At 40.1% G+C, this 21,281-nt stretch overlaps 1 protein-coding gene across 2 annotated transcripts in view; it reads right to left on the reverse strand.

Annotated features, from left to right (window-relative positions):
* Positions 1-15,504: 15,504 nt before the first annotated feature.
* The window catches only part of sema5a (sema domain, seven thrombospondin repeats (type 1 and type 1-like), transmembrane domain (TM) and short cytoplasmic domain, (semaphorin) 5A), a 157,738-nt gene continuing 151,961 nt past the window's right edge, over positions 15,505-21,281 (reverse strand). For both annotated transcript variants that reach the window (XM_088001156.1, XM_088001155.1), the window contains exons 21-22: positions 20,960-21,171; positions 15,505-16,866 (exon numbers count right to left, since the gene is read on the reverse strand). In XM_088001156.1, the coding sequence (XP_087857282.1) occupies positions 16,747-16,866; positions 20,960-21,171 (332 nt within the window). In that variant the 3' untranslated portion in view covers positions 15,505-16,746. The remainder of the gene's footprint in view (positions 16,867-20,959; positions 21,172-21,281) is intronic.

Genomic DNA, 21,281 nt, shown 5'->3' on the forward strand with positions numbered 1-21,281 from the left:
TGGATCTTTCACCGACCGTGGAAATGAAGGTCCATTGTGCTAGGTGTGTGTGGTGAGGTGATCTCCCATAGTCTAGTCAGCACAACATGGCTTCTCCAAGCTGTTGGATTGCCGCAACTGCTGAGCACTGCAAGTACATTACATCTCAATTTGTTCAGGGAAGGATCAAATTCTCCTGGCTTGCAAATCTTGCCAAGCAGCCAGCAGAGCACACAATGAATAACTGGAGAACTGTAGGAAATATAATACAGAGAAGTTTGATGCACCAGAATCAAATCGTAGCTTGGATGTCTGTGTCAATAAAACTTTCTGTGTGGAGTCTGGCCAAGATTGATGTGAAGTAGATCAATGAGATTCGGAATAATTAAAGGCTGCATATGATATAAATTTGCTTATCATGTTCCCATTTATTTGTTGACGAAAGGTATATGGACTGTAAGCATTGTTGCAGAAGAATATATATATATATATAAAAAAAAAAACAAGAAAAAGAAACTGGTCTTGTCTTCCAGTTCGGTCGGCAGAATTCGGAGTTCTGGAAAATAATCACAGCTCTTGGAAATATGCTATTAATTATTCATTCAGAGTTAGCCCGGCACAGACAGGAAAGTCTTTAAAGGTCTGGAGAAGGTTGAAGAGCGGAGGTTGAGAAAGGACAGCTCTGTCCTAATTGCCGTCATCACTCACTCTGTTCTTTCATTTATCTGATCCTCTTCCGGAAATGAAAAACCTCATCTCCAGGTTTAATAGCTAATAGAAGAAAAAAAAGTAGAGAGGGAATTGTTAAAGTCAGACTTTTTTTTTTAGCTGACATCTGACTCTTACTTTCTCTTCGACGTGCTCTGGGGTTAAATTACCTACTAAGTTGACCAAAAAAGCCATTTTGGTAAACTTTGGTAAACTATATATCCATGATAATTAATTGCGACTAAACCATTCAGCCGGTCAAGCTATTTTAGAGTCATAAATATATTTTTTATGACTTTATAATATAGAGAACCAAACTTAAAATTAACTACAAAAATGTGTTGATTCTTAGTCATTATACTTAGCTAGAAAGGTTTAAACTGAACTTATATAAACCCATTAAATAAATTAGAATATTATTGAAAAGTCCATTTATTTTAGGAACTTTATTGCTATAGATTAAGTATACAGCCTTCCAGCCTTTATTTCAATTAAATATCAGAATTTCCCACCCACAAAGACCGTCTATTAAAAATATTCAAAGCAGAACCAGAACTGGGCCGTGTGACCCAGCGATGAACCAAAACATCCTAGTAAATCCACAGGGCCTGCTGATAAATTATAAATGAAAAGTTGTGAACTTACTCAAAGCCTAGATCTTGATCTCACTGAGATTCAGTGGGATGACATGAAACAGGCTCCAAGAAACCAACAAATACATAAAAAAAAGTGTGGAGAGCTTCCCTCAATGACAGATATAGGTAAATGGCTACAAATAAATATAATTAAAGTTATTTAAATCAACAAGAGTGCGACTAAATGCTAGTGGTTAGCGTGTTCAAGCTGTTTCTACTGTGAGAGAAATTATATGTATTTTTTAATATTTTTATTTTCTGAGCGAAACAAGATTAAATTGTTTTTGGAGTCGAATCTTGGAGTAAAACCAGATTAATTTTTGGTGTTCACCTGTAATTCAATCTCATTCTTTTCTTGGGATGAGAAAAGATTAGCAATCAAGAGTTGGATAATTAAACAAAACAAAACAACAAAAACCCAACCTGAATATTTATTATATTTTCCATCACTTTTTTTTTGTTAGAAATGAAAGAATTACTATTATATTCTTACTATTTTCTACAGACCTGTCAAAGGTGTCTTGACACCCAAGCAATAACATCACTTGCTCAATGTGTCGGTGCAACTATATGGTCAGCAACGCCTCTCCAGCAAGTTGTCTAGTCTCCACGGCAACCAACTGCTGAACGAGATGCTCGATGCAGCTAGTACCAACCTGCCTAAAAGGTTTTAAAGGTCCATGCTGCAGAACGACCGCTTCGTTGTTCCAGCTCTGTGTTTTTGCTTAAGCGCAGGTTCTGGAATGTTTCTGCTGAGTCGATCAAAAGCGAAAACACAGCTGTCTCTTATGCACAGCTGTAAATAATCAATCTTTTCATGCTACGAATGCTAACAGGGGGGGGCGAGCACATTTCATGCAGGCTCACTTTAAGGAGTCCTCAACTGCTAGCACACCTTATTCTGCACATCCTCACTCGGTCAGCTGGCTGCCTCCTCATCAGCCACTCCAAAACAAGCCACCGTACCCGATACGATCAAAGGTTTAAGCATGTCTACTTCCATCAATGCTGTGAATGTGTTAATGAGGAAAAATGTTGCGTGGTATTTTTAGGAACCTAGACAAGGCTAAAAGTCCCATTAAACCCTGCTGTAAATGCAAACTACTGGCCATATGGTCCGCAATCTAATGAACAAAGAGAGGGAAAACATTTAGCAGCCACCTGAGGAGAGAGAGGTTTCAAAATAAACAAATATTCAACAGCTAAGTGCACTCCTCAGGTGTAGACATTCAACGACCTGTTGTTGACGAAGTGCTGCACATTTCGACCTGCAAAACGTGCGTGCTTTGAATTAACAACAAAGGCGGCTGAAGAGCTCGTCAGAGGGAGTTGAATTCAGAAACTTGCTCTAAAGTTGCTTACCAAAACACTCCCAGGAATTACCTTTTGCAGTTTTCACCCCCCTGTATCAGTGTGCGTTTGGTAATACTGATACTTCCCAGGACACCTTGTTGTAGATCAATAGTTCATCACAAGGCCCATTAGCAGCGAGGATAACTCTAATGAGGTGGTGAAATGAGGAGCTGGTTTAGAACACACCAAAAAAGGACAAGCCTCGATTCTTCCTATTATCTGCACGAAAGCCGAAGGAGGATAAGTTGTTCATTAAATATGCAACAATTAACTTTAACTCCGGCTCACGTGGATTGAAAGCTTTAACTTCGCCTCCTCCGTTTTGTCACAAAATGTCACGGAAACTCATGTCATGTTTTGCATAGCCAGTGAACAATTCGCTGAATATTTCTATTCATAGCTAATTTCCTGTAACGATCCTGAGGTAAGCAGGTGTCTGGTCATTACGCCTTCTTATTCTGCCTTGTTCCCTTGTTAAAGGTAATCAATGTTGATATGAGGACGGATCCCTCAAGTGGTTTACTGGCAAACAGAGAACCCACCAAGGGCTGTGTTTGGGTCTTTAAAGATGGCAATAAAACAAGGAACTTTATAATTCGGAAACATGAAAAATTGAGCTGTTCGACACGAGGCACTAATAGGAGAAACTCTCTTCTGCCGTATCCATCTCTGCCGTCGCCTCTCATTTATCTGTCAGCTTCCCTCTTTGTCTCTGCCTCATCTCCCACCTTTGCGTGACTCATGAAGGGCTCCATTTGTCATCTCACAGGTGATGAGTGTGGTGTTTTTCGCTCTGACCTCTGCTCCGGCTATAATGAGATATCAGCTATGCTGCCTCACGGTCACACAATCAGCGCTAATACCTGGGTCAAATGAAATGAGGAAACACTACTTTGGTTGGTTTGGACTTCCCGGTCACTGGAGGAGATGGATTATTCCCACTTGCCGGGGGGACAGTAATGAACGGTAAATATTAAAGTTGTGCCTCAGGGGACGAAACACGTGAAAGATAATTACTGTTTGGATCGACAAATCATCTACGATTTTGGGAATGTTAATGCAGCAAAAATCTGTCTGGTAAAATTTGTGAGGACACAAACAAGACATGGAGTTCATATAGTGAAAATGCTGCAAATTAGCATTTAATATGAAATGATGACCCTATGGGGTGCTTCCGATAGCACAGGGGTAAAAAACAACCCCTTAGTCCTTGACTTGACCATCACAGGTTCGAGTCCCAGCCTTCCGCGTCTTCCATCACCCACCTTTCTGTCTGACCACTCTCAAATAAAGGCCACTAGAGCCAATAAAACCTAAAAAAAAAATAAAAAAAAAAGATTAACTTCCCATCAAGCGCCCATATTTTGGTCTTCGTTGCTCTTGAATCCGGGTAGGAAGAACAATTTCACAATGCATCCACTGAACTTTCATTGCCAGGCTGCTTTGCTTAAAACTGTCAACATCAACCATATCATTACTTTATAACTTACATTTTTTGACTTTATTGTGGCAGATGCTCCTGTTTTTTAATAGTCAGAGGAAAAAAAAAAAAGACAGAATGGAAAACAGCTGCCGTAATGGAGTTTAAATGCACCTTAGGTGCTTGTTAAATGAAGAAAAGCAATTAAATTTCGGCATCACTACCTACTTTCACAAAATTTGCTAATTTTTATTTTTTGGAAGGGTGGTGGATTCTGATGCTGGGTGAAACTGACAGGTCATCACAGCGGGGAGCAGATTAATGTTCGAGCTGAAAGGGAAGTCTACGTCTTTTTGGCAGGATTGAAGTCGGGAAAGCACACATTTTCTCAGTTACTTTGTTTTTTTGAGGTGTTTTTTATGATAATTGTTACTTTTCTCTACTGATTTAAACAGGAACCTCACTGCGGCTGTACATCTGTTTGACAGCAATTTTGCCTTCGGTTACTTCTCACTAAAACTTTGCAGAGAAAACACTCTAAAACCTGCCCCAATTAGCAAGGGGGAAGGAATCCTGTAATTCGTATTAATAGTCTTCATGCTGGTTAAATAATTTTCATGTTGTCCCTTAGCATGTGAGGGTTTTCTACTGGGTACTGCCGTTTCTTTCCACAGTCTAAAAGCATTCATGTTAAGATAATTTGTGTCTTTAAGTTGCACATAAGTATGAATGTGTGCATAGATGGTTTCCTTTCGTCTGTTTCTCTGATTTATATGAGGATGAGGAAGTCAGGGGAAATGCTGTTTGATAGTCTAAAATTTTGTGACCTAACAAACTTTCTCTCTGCCCAGGGATTTAAAATTCAGCAAACTCTAAATTAACACAACAGAAAATGACAGCTTGCTATAAAACAAAACAACTGATCTTCAAAAAGCTGCAGTTTTGACAGCCATCTGGTAGACGTTGTAATTTCTGTACTGGTTATGACTGAAATTGTTACTCTGGCGTGCCAGATTATTCCCCCTGAAACTGCCATGATAATATACTGAATTATGTAACGGAAACATGTAATGGTTTTATACGTCTCAGGTTTTCAACGAATAATTAGTTTTAGCTTATAATTAGTTTTAATCAACTGGTCATTTAAAGGGAAAAAGCAATTAACAACTGATTACGAGAAAAAAAAAACCCACCTATGATATCTGCTGAATTGATGCACACTTCCACGTATGTAAGCACATTACTTGAAATGTTTATAAATGAAAAACACATTTTAATTGTATAATTTTACAGCAAAAAAACAAAACAAAAAAAACAAACAAAACAAACATTGCATTTCTGAAACATCACCCTTAGGCTGATAAAAAGGAAAAAGAATCTGCACTTGAATGATGAGGAGAAATAAAAAAAGCACCTGGAGAAAGCGTGGAATGACACACGAGCCAAAACATCGTCTTGACAACATATGGAAGCTGTCTGGTCTTACTGCTGAATGTACAACAGCTCACTTTGTGCTCGGATTAAAATATTTTCACTCCTTTGTTCCAAAGGGTTTAGTATAACAAACATTCATTATGTTTTATGGCTCAATAATCAAAAGCATTGATTGATGCGACGTACAAATAAATCACTTTGTTCATCAGCTGTTTATGTGCTGTTTTGGTTGAGAATGCATCAAAATAGTATAAAACAAAGCCTGAAGAAGAACACATATCTGAACATCTGCATAAATACTAGACAAAAAACATATATATATATTTTTATGTGTTCTTGTAGCTGTCCCGGCTGCAGAAGTATGTTGTCCAGACACTGCAGCTCCATGGAAACAGCATCCAAAAAGGTAAAGGCACAAGTGGGAATCGTGACAACAAATCACACAAGGCGGTTCAGATCAAGCGATCCCCAGAAATATCACATAACATGTAAACTGCAGGCTGAATAGAAGTTTAGCGAAAAATAAATGTAAGCTTTTCTTCACTGCTGGTAATAGGAAAGATCGGCTTACAGCAGAGTGCTGTTAAGTATACTGTCAGCTGTGTTTAGACAGGAGCTGGCAGAACCACAGCACATATTTTTCCTCAGACCTGAGCACAGAACTTTAATTTACTGGCAGCAACGGCACTGTCAGAATGATTTCCAGGTTCTTTGTTGTTGTTTTGTTCCCCTTAACTTTGTTTGCTACACATTGAACAACCTTTGAAAAAGACAGAAAATTGTTTTATTTTACACAGGCCTTTCTATTTACACACAAGCCAGTTTTGTTGATTCTGATCAATGCCATTCTCATTGTGCAAATGATGACGCTTTGAAATTCCAACAGCTTGGAGGTATGTTGATGTTAATGCCTCACACTTTCGACTCTTCAGCATTGCGGCTTCCTTCCATCTTGTGTTATAAAGAGTAAAATCCACCCACGTTTACGTCCTCATCACAATTGCACACTAAACTCTGTTAGGGGAGTTTTTGCTTCAAATGATTCAAATTATAATAACAATAAAAAAAGTTACTCTTTTAAAAAACAAAATCAGATGGATTTTTCTTACATTCAAAAATAAGAAAACAGGAAACTTGCGTTCAACAGGAAGTAAACAATGCATTTCTCTGGTTGTTTAGGCATGAATCATTGTTTAGATGGTTGATGTACTTCTGCTACTGCTATTGTTACTGCTCTACAGGGATGACCCAGACTGAATCTATTCATCGATTACTCACATTTAGAAGGAGCTAAAAATACTGAGAGACACAGAGCATGACCTGGAAGGCCGTTGTGTGGAGCAAACCAAAGGGTGGAGTTGAAGAGCTCAAAGAGCCGAGTGAGAGACGGATCGGCTCGGTCAGCGCTCGCAGCAGATAAGGCCGGGGGACGGGTCAAAGAAGGTCAACGAGCAGAGAGCTAAACTCTGAGTAAACACACAAATCCTGATAATAGTGAGATTTTTTTATTTATTTTTTTCTAATTTAGAGAATTAGTCACAGATGAACCAATATATGTAAAATATATATTGATGGCTTTGCTGAGCTTAGGTGGGACTTTAGCTAAAACTGTGATACACTTTACAGTCGATTGTGAATCTGCGCTACTTTAAATGAGACAGCTCCAGAGTGAAACGCTGCATGGTTTTGATGGAGGTCAAAAATGAGCTTAAGCATCATTTAAAGGTCTAGTGGGACTTTTACAGTTAAATGTACATCTACAGGTTCCAGAAAGAGGGGAAAAAAATTGAAGTTAATCTACAGACGTCTACCAATGAAATCGTCATCACTTAAGGCAAAGCAATTAAAGCTGATTAACAACCTGGAAAAACGGCACCCTTAACAGGAGCCGAAAGGAAGTTTGTTTTGGTTTAGTTTTGGGGGTGTTAACGTCACTTTAAATAAGAGAGAAGACAAAAAAGGGGAAGAAAAAAGTTTTGTGCCACAGGCATCATCCATCAGCTTTTACTATTACACGGCTGGCAGCTGGATGGTGAAAGCCACCTTACTTTGGTCTGACACTTGCTATATTTCACCTCATTTTTGGAACCGAGTTGGTTTCACACCTGTTAATGACAATCGAATCCTTTTGAACAAACACTTGCAGCTTTGCTGAGGCCGGAGGGAGAGCAAAAAGTCTCTGGAAATAAATACAAATTGTTGCTACAGCCTTAAAACCAAACTAACTCTTGTTTCAGTTTGGACATCTTACATGCTTTGACTTCTCAAAAATGTTTTTTTTTGTTGTTGTTATTGTCCAAGAACATCAATAGTGCACTGTCAAATCCTGACGTGAAAAAAGTAGAAACTGAGCGAGAAAGCGGGAAGTGCTAATCACAAAGGTAGAGTCGGAGAGAAAGTTTTAATTAGTGGGTAAGCCTCTCTTGGGTGAATAACAAAAGGAAACCGAAGAGTGTCATCCAGGTAATTAATGCAGCCAAATCAGAAAACCACAGGGCGGCTGAAATTAAAAAATAAAGTTGTGTGACATTTCAGCAAATGCAGAGCAGAGCGTGGTCACAGCTTGGTAGATTGTGCTTGCTGCAAATGGAGGAAATAAACAACCAGGGCGATCTTTAAAGACGTTGCGCCGCCATTTACACAATTCTCCAGCAGCACGGGGGCATCCATCGTTTAAAGAGATCGCCCTCGCTGGTTTGAGCTTATATTTACATTTACCTGTAATTCGGCTACATCTTCTCTACTTAATTATGTGCTTCTGCACAATTTTTGAAGCTAAATATAATATGTACATTTACTTACCTTTCACTGTATTTTTTTTGTTTTCTTTTTCATTCTCAAAAATGGATCTGCATGCCTCGCAGATCCTCCTCTGTGTCCGGGATGATTTTGTGCTTTGGTGACTTTCCCATCTTTGACATGCTGTAATATGTCCGTGTCACAAGAAATGAGAAAGCTGTCAGGTTTAAGGGTGATTGTGACTGAAGTGAAGTAAGAAAGCACGTCAGCGGTCTTTTTCCCCCTGAACTCAGGGGGAAAAAAACACAGAGATTGTGGACAAAATAGCATTTGTATATGTTTCCAATAGTGGAGTTACCCTAATGCGGAACAGGTGAACTTTTTCTGCCTTCATGCTGGCAAATTTAATCCTCATATTCAATCCTCCCATGACATAAGCACTTGCACAATTTTTATTTCTTAAGTGGGGTATAATTACTTTGATGCTGACACCTGATGGAATAAAATATATTCAAATATTTTAGGTTTATTTCACTTTATTTTGTCAAATATGTCTTGTGATTAAATTATTGCCTTTTGTCATACCCATCGAAAGGATATTTTTCTTGAGAAATGATTTATTTTCTTTTCGAAGTCTAGCAAACCTTAGCTCAGCCGTCATGTTCTTTTCATGACCGACACCAAACAACATATTCAGTCTATTTTATTTTTTTTTTTACTTTGCTGTCATGCACTTTGACATTTAAAGTGGTAACTCTGGTCTGTCGTGTTTCGCTGTTATTCTACTTTTGCACAGTCAGTCCGGAATGGGAAGGCCTTGAAGTTGTAATATTTTCAACACTTTCCTGCAGTTTCTTCTGACCAAAGATTAGCCACACAATTTTGCTGCAACAAACAACAATGCTACAAAAAAACAGCTTTGGTATAATCCTTTGGAAAACGAACAAGTCGCAGTCACCCAAGACGATATTTAACTGATTGGGGAGCATCGTCTTTCCTGTCCAACCTACGTATTAGACATGCAGATGCTTATGTAAATAAATGCGCTCTTCCGACTGGAACAGAAGGTGCAAATGCTCAGGACCTGGATAACAAAGTGAGCACAGCGCAGTCAGATATGATAAAAATGATTTGTAAACATCAGTTAAAATTAAACATTTTTTTTTTATCTAAAAGAGACACGTGAAACAAAAGGCTTTTATTTTAAGAGTGCAGAATTATGCTTGCTGAAATAAAAACAGTCTGAGTGAAAAACCTGATTTCAAAGCTGAAACTGCTCTGTAATCAGTCTCTATCCGTTTAGTTAATGTGTGTCTTATTAGGTATGATGTTTACTTGGATCTTCTTTATCTCAACAGGTCTAAAAAAACCTTCAGAGACGTGCACAAATCTAGAAGATGACCATCTCCTGATGATATCAAATTCCCATCTTGCATCTGAATTTGGCACTTTAGATTTAGTTTGTCTGACAAGGTATTGCTTGCATAGTTGCATGTTTACTGTCATTAAAAGGAATTCCACGACAAAACGTTCAGCATTCTTTTTTTTTTTTGAGCATAATGCAATCAAATATTTGAAGAGGGATTGTGGTATTAGTGCTTTGTGGTTTTGTTCTCATTTTTTGTTATTTTCTAGTGGAGATGTAACTCGCATTAGGTTGAACTTTATTCTGTAACACTGCTTTACGGTACTGTTTACGATTCAACATAGACGTTTCTACAGTAAAAACGTTTTTGCTGCCTGAGGGGCTGACGAATGACCATCATAAAAATCCCAAACTAAGTAAGTAAAATGGTAATCATGGTAATCGATGTCTTGTTTGGATATCTAACAAACGAAAACATCCAATATACTGCAACGAGCAAAACCTGTGCAGCTCTTTATCCTTGTAGCAAACATGAATAGACGTTTTAGAAATATGTGTTACCAACACAGACGGAGAATTTTTAGGATTTATTACTATGGCGGAAAAAGAACCAGGAGCTGGGCGGAGGGTCTGGCAACAAGGTGGCAATTCACTGAAAATCAGCAACTCTGGGCTTTGAAAGAGACACCTTTGCGCCGCTGATAAGACCAAATTCGGCGCCGTGGCAGCCATCAATAGCCCTCGTCAGTGAATCTAGCGCTGACAGAACCCCTCTGTTGTGAAAGGTCTCCCTGTGTGCTGATACAGAGGAAGTGGAACGAAGCCAGAGCAGCTGGGCGCGGAGAGGAGAATCGGAGCTTGTTGGGAAGCTGGCAGGGGGAAGATGGAGGAGACGTGGCGGGTAATTGGAGCGCGGCGATATCCGCCATCTTGGCCCGTTTACCTTAATAACAGCTTTGATTGAGGTGAATAGGCCCATAAAAGGCTGTGGTGGAGCTGATAAGCTTTGGAGGGCTTGGCCGGTGCTGCCAGCATTTTGGCATTCTTTAGGACTCTTGGCTTCCTGAAGCCGAGACCTGGATCTGCAAACGACGGGCACCTGGGACTCCAGATGTCCTGGGGAGGAATCTCTGGTGGCATCTCCAAGCTGGCATTAGAGCCTACTGTGACATTCATTGCTCAGTCTGGCATGAGTGAAGTGGCGTGCCAGCTTCCTATCAGCCCCCACATATCTGGCTGAACGAACACTGCTGGAAGTCGTGCTTCCTTCTGTGGGGACTGAAGGAAGAAGAAAAAAGAAAGAAAGAAAAAAAAAAAGAAGCAAAAGCGCCGGAAACACGGAACACACTGCTGTGCTTCTCTGACAGTTGGAAAGGTGCATCAAAACAACACGGGGCTTGTAGCATCAATTCCAAAAAAAAAGAAAAAAAAGAAAAACAAATTAAAATCCCCTCCCCCCCCAAAAAAAAAAAACCAACAAAAACGCAATTTTCCTTGAAGTATCCGATGAAACCCAAACTGCAGCTCCTTAAGCATAGCAGATTGTGCACTCCGGCAATTAGGGTTGCTTTGAAAAATTAGTTTTCTTTTCAGAACATAGTAATGCTTACTTGAAATGAAATGAAGCAGCATTAGGGAGTGTTTGCTCCAAAACGACAGAGAGGAGAAAAAAAAAAATCCCGCTTACGGAGTGGTGCTAATACTCGATGGGCCATATCTGCTGTCTCACTTGATTTTCAACCTTAAAACATAAATAAAAACGGTGAAACTTCCCGGCTCTCAAGAGAGATTCTTTTGGACTGTATTGCAATATTATGGCTTTCGCAATACTGTTCTGGATAAAGCACATTTTGGTGATAATTGTGACCTCCTCAACACTAAAGGATTCACGAGCGACATTTTGAAATCACTACCACTTTTTGACTGTGCAAAAAAAAAAAAAAAAAAAAACCCACACCTCACGACTACTTCCATCATCCCTCCAGATTTAAAGGAACGCAAAGCGTTAGCGTACGCTCCCAAGTGGGATTTTCCCTTTAAAACCACTCCTATAGCTCTGATTTCAAAACGTATTCCAACAGCTACATTTTCTCCCCGGTAACTAAGTGCCTCTCACAGCTATTTGCCTTCTATCTGTGTATATAATTTTAGGGCCAAGTGTATAGTTAAGCCTGTTAAGTTTGCAGCAGTCACAGAATGGTCACCCCGCTGGGGGAGGTGGTGAACGAACAGCCTAAAGCACACTGTTCCACCAGGGAGAGAAAAAAGGAGGTGTTTAATGAGATGTTCACGCTCTGTTACCTGCCTGACAGAAACCATCTCACTCACTCACCTTGTTTGCCACTCAGAGCTCTCTGTACAGGCTGCCAATTAACACAGGCTCTTAAATGCCTCATAGACAAAAAAAAAAAAAAAAAAAATAGAAGTTATTTTAAGCTATCTTTTTTCAAACTTTTTTTTTTTTTTTTCAAAATTTCTGCCACATGATTTTCAGTGTGCCGGTTTGGACTGAGTATGCCGAGATGCCAGCAGTTGACTTACAGTTAAGTTAATTCGGCTCGTTTTAACAAGTTAATGTCAATGTGTGTTAGTAGGTGTGAATAAACACACAGCCTAATGAACTTAGGGTGTGAAGCGTTGAGCAGTCGTTTAGTGATAGTTCAGAACTCTGGACTGCTCAGGTTAATATTTGTTAACGATCATGTCCTACGGATGCACATTTAGGTCTTTATATATATATATATATATATATATATATATATATATATATATATATATATATAAATATATATTCTACGTTTTATATATAGATATATATATATATATATAAAAGGTAGAAAACAATCATTTTTGAAAGTTTGGAACATTTCTAAAACACAAGCAGATGCACTTGTGTGGTTGATGACACAGCACCTGTTTTATTACTTAATAGAGAAAGTCAAATGAATGTTTCCCTGTTGGGAAAACAGAAAAGAAAGGAGTGAGTGTTGTTTTCTCCTCATGAAGGTGTATTAATTTTCTGTTTAACAAATGTATCTTATCAGATATCAAAGATGGCGCCACAGATGGCAGTCTCCGTACTTTTCTCTCTTGTCCTTTGAGTGTTGATTCCAGCCAGTCCTCTCAAGGCATCTTTTTCTCAATTTTTCATCAGCCCCAATTTTTACCGAGATCTTGGTTGGTAATTCGGTGGTTCTCGATGGGAATTACAGAAGACACAGACTAGGTGTACAGGTAGGCCACGTATACGCGGGCAAAAAAACACAAACTGACTTTGGCTATCAGGGCAGCTAAATGGAGCCAAAACCCCGCTTAGCTGTTCAGGAGATGACCTGACATTAGTTTGGATTGGTTTGAAAAACACCACTACATCCCCCACCGTAAGCAGAATCCTCCTCTGGCAGACGACCCAAACAGCTTCTACTGCAGGTTTGAAAAGCAGCTGTTCTTACCTCCCACCAACTCATCCACATCTCAGCTTGACATAAAAGCTCCACATGCACCACTCCTCAGACCCCTGCCTGGACACAGACTGTTTAGACTTTCAACTTCAGGTCAGCGCTATTTGCAAAAAAAAAAAAAAGAAAAAAAAAAAAAACAGCTACCACAGGGACAGCTTATTTCCCCAGACTGTCCTGCTGATGATGCCCAGATTGATACAGTGCATATTTGCTCTAATGCAACCTTGTCTCCCAACAATACTTTTACATATTTAAGCATAAAATATTTTGAGAGAAAATTGGAACCAAAATCAATCTCCTTGTTTGTGAGCACAAACTTGCTGAATGAAACTGATTCTGAAATATGATTACGAGTCTGTGCAACTCTCAACTGGTAATTATTTACATATGAGTTTTCTTAAATTCCTCTAAATCTCTTGTGACATGCGAGTACTTTGCTTACGTATAAGTTGGGCATAAAATGATCAAAACTGTGATAGAACAAAATTGCAAAGGGGAAATCTTTGTTCTGCAGTTATTCAAATGAACTTTTACGGAGTAAAAACAGTAAAAAAAGAAGAAAAAATAGAAGAAAAGGTTGAGTCTGAGTATTGCAAAACTCAAATTCAGCAGTCTGTTCTGAGCCAAAGGTCAACATGTCCATTTTCAAGTCTGCCGCGTGCTTACAGTACAAAACGAGGTCCATCTCGTGACACTTGTTGAGGTCCACGCAAGCACTCGCGCGTACAGTTGATCTGACAGATGCACGCTCTGCTCGGGTGACCTCTGTCTGTGAACTTTAGCGGTCCCCTAATGCCACTTTAGAAAAGTCAGTCATCACCCTTGACCTTGCAGTAAAGGTGGAATGAGCCGTTTCTGACTGACGGAGAGCTGCGTACCTCATGCCACTGCCAAATTCATCAAGAGATGAAAATGTGACGGGACATTTCAGCTCTACTCAGGTAAGGGATTTGGGATTGCGTCAGCAAAACAAACTGAATATTTGCGACCGAGCATCCTGTCTTAACTTTGATGTGTCTTAATGTGCAAACACATTAAGACACATATGGAAGAGCTCATATTCAGATCCACATGCATAATCTTTAACACAATAATTGCCAAGTAAACACACACACACACACACACAGCTTGATCTACAGTCCTGTCTTTACCACAGTCAACATCCTGTGTGTTTTTTGGTGCAACACTCCCTTAGTCGGGGTGAAGTTAAGGCAAAGAGATTAATTCTTTGAAGTCAGAGGAACCAAACAGTGGGGTGATTAATAACAGCCCTCCATTACCCTCTGCACACAGATGGGATGTCGGGTTGAAGGTTGATGGGAGAACAGCACAGTGTGGGGTATTACACCCTGCCATACAGATTAGTGTTTGGACTTCAGACAGCACCCCTAACACTATCACCATGCCGCCTTGCACTATTTGTATCCTTCAGGTATCCTTCCACAGCGGTTGTGTCCATTTGTCACTGTGGCGTCTCTTGGAATCCTCTTTAAAGGAAGGTGGACGGGGGTCTTACTACTCCGAATTTGGATGATTTATGAAGCGGTGGGTTTGATCATGTTATGGTTTTGAACGTTAAACCGTTCACAACGTGCAGAAGCATTTGACGATCATCCTTCATCTGTTTGAAAATAAAACTTGTATTTAGAATACTATTACTCCGATTTGACCACAAGTCAAATCCAGGGCAACTAATTGCCTTCAGAAGTCAATTACTTAGTAAATAAAGTCCACCTGCGTGTAACTTGATCTCAGAATAAATAGAGCTGTTCAGTGGTTTGCTACAGAACGCTGGTGAACCACAGCACTGTTCACATCTAGGAATACCCCAGAGAGGTCAGGGATAAAGGTGTGAATTTGTGTATTTGCAGGATTGGTTTATTTTTCCATCATCTGAAAGTGAAACGAACATGGCAAACCTATGAAGATGTCATTGTCCACTTAGACTGACAGAATGGGCAAGAAGATAATCAACGAGAAAAAAAAACAAACAGCCAAGAAACTCCTGGTAGTTCTGGTGGAAGAATGCGCTGACAAACATAGCATTTATGGAAAAGAATGGCCTAAATGGATTTGAAAATCTGTGGCAAAATGTGAGAAAAATATGTTCACACCACTCTGACAAAACTGAGCCTGTACTATTGGAGTTAGGGTTGAGTTTGCATCGGTCTGTCGCATAAAAGGCCACAGTTTGTGGCTTTTACTTATGACGAAAGTTTAAAAGGCATGAAATATTTTTGCAGGGAACTTTGAGAACCCAAAGTTGATAGTACAAGTTTTACGTCACTATCTTCAAACACGGTATCTTCACCTAAATGAAAATAAACATTTATTAGATCATTTCCCAGCAAAACTTTACAAAAAAAGAGGAGTACAGATACGTTGAATCTGTCAGTCACTGTAGACAAGTTTTGTAGGAAGCTATTTTAATTTATGCACAAAAACACAAGCAAACATGTAAGAAAGAGTTAGTTGCAACTGAACCAAAACAAATCAAATAGATTAAAAAAAAAGAGAAGAAAACAAACAAAAATAAACAAGTTACGGTACATGGGTAAGCACTGAAGCCGAGAGTCAGAGAAACAGTACTCGCTATGTATGCTCTGTCTGTATAGTTAATGCCAATAACATTCTGCTTTCACAAACACATATTTATGACTCAGAAGTCAACAAAATAGTGAACACTATCAAAATTCAAAAACAATATTTTTTTTTTCCTTATTCTTTTACAAAATATTTATAAAAAGTACTACGGCAATGGTAAATTGAGGCAACCTGCTATGAGTACTCCCACACAATTGCCAAAATGTGGACACAATGTTGCTTTTCTTTTGTACTCTACACACTTGAAACAATGAGTAAATGCATAGAAAATCTAGACATAGGCATCAAACGTAATTTCCTGTACAAAAACATAAAAAAGGGAAAAAAAAAATAATTTTTTTTTTACATTTATAACTTGTATTTTTTGTAGCTACTGAAAAGAAATAAAGCAAACAAAAACAATAACATAACCAATGTTGACCACAGACATCAAATATCTACATCCTGAATCTACGACTGGAGTTGGACATTGTTCCAACTGTCAGGTTGGGCATTACCATTGTAGCGAGTGGTAAAAACCACCGGTCATTCCTACAGACTGTTTGTTTTAGGACGTCTGACGCGAACCCCATAACCAATAACAGCATCAAACTGTCTCTGGAACCCTGGAATGTGATCCATCATGCAAATTGCAACGGAACAGCAGAGCAAACACATCAGATGAAGTCATGCAAAGCAATTTGTGGTCATTTCCCATCGTTACAAATACAGGTCTGTCTTAGGGGCATCAGGGGAAAAAAAAACAAAAAAAACAGATTAGATGTTACTCCCCAAAATATCCCACAGCACTGGAGATCCAATTGTCCATTTCTCTTGGCGAGTCCAGGTTTTTCCAAGTGTACCCCAAGGCACCTGAGAGAAAGTGGGCATTTCCCTCTTTTGGCAACACCAGAATGTTTGTGTTTTCGTTACATACCAGCTGCCACCGAGTGTCACCGTGGGAGGATCCCACATAAGGTGTTACAAATCTCAATACAAAGCACAAGGAAGGGGGAAGGGGTCAAAATGGACAACAGGGGTAATGGTCTCCGCTATAGAAGTCTGGGGTTAATAGTCATCATAGGTGTTGAGGTCGGAGAAGTATGCATTGGTATAAGTCTTCCCGGCAAGCTGTGGGTTGAAGTACTTATTCCTTTCCTCCAGAATCAGATTGTTTTTGTTGAAGCCCTGCAAATAAAGAAAAGAACAACAAAAAAAATAGATGGAGAGGAGAAATGAACAGGAGTCAGTATGGGCATTTTTTTTTTCCACAAGTTATGGATCAAGTGATTATTCAGCCCAGATGGCAAGGTAAAAGTAAATCCAAAGGAGCAACATAAATCAATGGGAGACTGCTCGGTGAATGGAACATACATTTCACAGAGCAAGGTCAGAGCATTTGCAAACAGGCCGGAAAAATGAGAAGTCACCACAGGGCTAAATTATTTTGATGCACATCCGAATGTCCACCTCTGTCATCTCTAATACCCAGCATCAGCGGTTTTTATGGCCCTCGGATTGCCGGTCCTCCAGGACAATCAGAGCCATAAAAATCGATCAAAGGCGAGTCGCATTTCTGTTAAACAATCAGGAAGAACTATTGGGACGGGCGGGGGGCATCTTGTCTATCCCCGCATGACACAGTAAACATGGAACGAGCCTCTGATGTGCTGCTCAGTACAACAATTTGGCAAATAGACGTGTTCATATGCAGTGTGTTGTAGTGGGAAGTGTGATGGGAGTCCCCCTGGGGCGGCGTAATTGAACACTTGATGATGCTGCATTTACAGCTGATGGATGTTTCCGACAAGTGAGCTGAGCAAAAAAAAAAAAAACTCATATTTTGCTGCGTTCCCGTTATGTGATTTGCAGACAAAGGGAAAGCAATCAGCTCTCCTGCAGCACCAAAGATGGTTATGTATCTCTGCAGGTGTCCACTTGGTTGTCTTTAAACAGCTGTGCAGCAATGCTTGTTTGCATCGTCATCTACTGTGTCCTCTTCCTTTAAGCATATTATAATGGGCTTAAGGATGATTAAGTTGGAGTTTTTTGGTACGGCAGACACAATTTGCCTGAATGGTAATGTGCCGTTAGTGACAGAGAGGTAACAGAGGAAGGTAATAAGCCAACATTACAACTATATTTCCTTTTCAACCCATCCAATTAAATGATCAATTAAAAAATACAGCATAACATGAAGGACAAACAAACAACAGACATGCAAATGTAAGCACAAAAAAGAGGAGGGACACACTGCCTTCTCGCAAGCTGGGAGAGAGAAGGGAGGCAGCCATGATGGAAGGATGAAAGGGGGTCTGAGCAGAAAAAGAGAAACTAGAGTGCTGTACTCCCAACCTGCCACGCACAGGAAGTGCCACAGGAAGTGCAAGGGCAGGACTCGTTTGGGAACAGGAAGTAGTACTGGATGAGGGGAGGGGGTCAAAGAGTTGTCGGGGTTTTGGTTGGAGTGGGGAGTCAAGAAGCGGGATGTTGTTGAGGTTGGTTAGTAGAAAATCTCCAGTCCACGCATAGACACCCCCATGTTAGCAGAGAGAGGCTGGTGCATGGCAGGGTCGTCCAGAGGCAAGAGTACCGACACGTCTGGCTGCAGGAAGGAAAGGAACGGGCAAGAGTCATCCTCAAAAAAAAAAAACAAAAAAAAAAAACAAAAAAAAAAAAAAGAAAGCAAATACCATATCTTATTTAATAGCAGCCTTAGAAAAATTAACTATACACACAATGCTGTGACAAAGTATCCTTGTTAGAAATTTCTTCTGTTTTTGTTGTTCTGGAACACATAAATGTTTTAGCTCATCGAAACCTTGATAAAATATGGATTAACTGTGATTGAGCTTGTTTTTTTTTTTTTTCAAAGCTGATCTTACTTGCCACAAATGGGGCCTGAAGAATCACAAAGTCTAACCTAAACTTAAGCAGAACCTCTCTGACATCATAAAGCAGATTAAAGATTCATACGAGCAACACATTACACAACAACGTTAAGAAATTCAAGATCTGACGAGAAACAAAGTTGTCTGTTGGTGTGAAAAGGGTTCAAAAGTAAATTTCTTGCACCGAGAGCTCAGAGACAAGTCATCCAGGAGGACAGTAAAGATTGAAGTTCATAATTCAATATGGGTATCCAATGGTGACGATAACTACCATATAGTAAAAAGGACACAAAAGCAAACTCACCAAACTAAATCTTGATGATGCCCAAGACTTTTGCAAAGACTCGGTGCCAGTTATCACAAACAAGTGACAGGAATCGTCACCACTAAGGGTGGCAAAACATTAATGTCATTAGGTTTACGGGGGAAATTGCTTTTCCACAGTGAGCCAGATTGGTCTTCCCTTAATAAATGAAATCGTCACTTGACAACTGCATGCTGTCTTTAATCAGCCTAGATTTGTCCAGTGTTAACAAAACCAGAAGAAATCTGTATGCGGCCAAATTCTCTTTCAAAGTGCTGTAAAATGCAGTTAGATCCTCCAGCAAACCTCAATGAAGGGCGTCTAACTTTTTGTGCAGATAAACGACGAGTAACGCAACTTGAGTAAAAAAAACAAACTAAAACTACATCTTCTGTTCATCATTTACTCGCGTAATAGCTAAAAGGACGCATATAATGGTGTTTCATACTTATTAGTTGAAACTTCACCGCAACATAAGGTTGTTTGGGCTCTCTGATTGAGCGTTGGAGGCAAAATGTGCTGCTGGAAAATGACTCATTACTCACTTGTCATGCAGCTCCCTTTGCATCTTCACACCGACTGTCTACACTCATATCTGCCGCTATCTGCAACTGCACTAACTGAATTATGCTTGATACTTCTGACTCTAATTGCATGACAGATGAACTCCGTCTCCAAACCCTTGAAGAAATTACATTCGCAGAAGTTTGCTCCGAGCCAAAGGAGCCGCGCAGGCTTTAACAAGGCTACAAAACATTCTCATAATACGGGAAGTGCGTTTGCAAACAGAGATCAAAGTATTTACTTAGTTGACGTCGCCGATGCTCACGACTTCCTCTGTGAGTTTAAGGTCGCAAGTAATGCGTAAGATGCAAACCTGGCATGTTTATTTGAAAAAACGAAAATTGAATAAAGTCAACCATAGTAAAAACCTGAATAAAACTGCCTGCCTGTTTAGCCAGGGGAATTTTCCCTCATTTTTGAAGGTGTGGGGAAATCACCATGTTTGGACAAAAGCAAAGACCTGCAAAATTTTCTGTCTACTTTCAATTTTCTTTAAATGCGTGCTTCTTGCTCGTATCCCAAATCGACCAGGCTTCTGTGATGTGCTATTTGGTGGTGTTAACCACATGTCCATTAAATGTTTGCAGTCAAACCAAAACGTGGCTGCTTGACTTTTAACTAGCCTCTTTCCACTGACTCCCAGTTCTTTTTAGGATTTAAAAAAATGACTTTTTGTCTTAAAATACTTGGCACCTCAGTGTCTCTTAAACCCGCTACTCTTGCACCCTAAACCGTTCACTTTAGGGAAGACAGTGTGGTCTAACGTAAAGCACACATCATTAGTTTATTTTAAAATGTAATTTATTACGTCTTTGTGATTTAGAAAAAAACATTATGTGTTCTTTTTCTGTTTTAGTTGGTTAAGAAAGGATTTGTTTAATTGGCAAAAGTTTGTGGGTTTTTTTTTTGTGGGTAAAAACCGAGACACTTCACTCCTGTATCACAGATAGAGCCCTAGCCTGAGCATGGAGTGCCTGTGGAAAAGCACTAATCACCAGCCCATTTCTGGCCAAACAGCCTGAATGTGTCAGTGGATAAGAGGCTATTTGTGCCAGGAGACGAGCTGGACCACTCTAACTGGCCCTGATACATCTGACTATCTGCACTTCAGGATGCAATCGCAAACCCAAAAAGCTGATCTAGCCACAGGACCCCTTTGCCGATTACATTTAATATCACACAGCTAATTTCGTTCTAGGATTTTAAGAGAAAGCAGTGTAGCGCCCCAGAAACGGAACAGATTCACACAGTGAGACAGACGTGGAGAAGATGAACGCACCGCCGCCTACCTGTTACGTTAGCAGAGAGTGTCAGCAAGTGACAGGAGGGGGTGAGACAGTGACAGTCAGTAAGGAGAGTATTTAATCACAGCTGACACTGGCAGCAGAGCTACTGCTCACTACTGACTCAAAGGGGGTGTTTAACATCCACTGATTAGATCAAACTGATCTTTCCCTCTGCATATGCGAACATCTGTCATATTGTGACCCGGGGTGAACCGGGAGCGTGTCCGTCTACAGACCTTGATGGCTTCCACGGTGTCGTATTTGTCCAGTTTGTTGATGTGGTTGGTGATGCTGGTGTTGAGCGGGGCGGCGGAGATGGGGTGGATGACCGTGGCGTCGTGGGACTGCTGCTGGTAGCGCTGGCAGTAGGAGTAGACGAGCAGCGTGACCAGGCAGCCGAGAATGGAGCTGCTGAGACCCACTGCGATCATGTGGAAAAGGTTGAAATCTGAAAGGGGGGAGGAACGGGGAGGCATATAAGCAGGCCCGACTGTGAAAGGGGTTGTTGTGAAATAATTCATCCGCTCAGATAGTTATTGATGTAAAAAGTGGCATTTC

This window comes from Poecilia mexicana, unplaced genomic scaffold (assembly GCF_051168715.1).
Source record: "Poecilia mexicana isolate PSO_F unplaced genomic scaffold, ASM5116871v1 scaffold_20, whole genome shotgun sequence".
Classification (NCBI taxonomy): domain Eukaryota; kingdom Metazoa; phylum Chordata; class Actinopteri; order Cyprinodontiformes; family Poeciliidae; genus Poecilia; species Poecilia mexicana.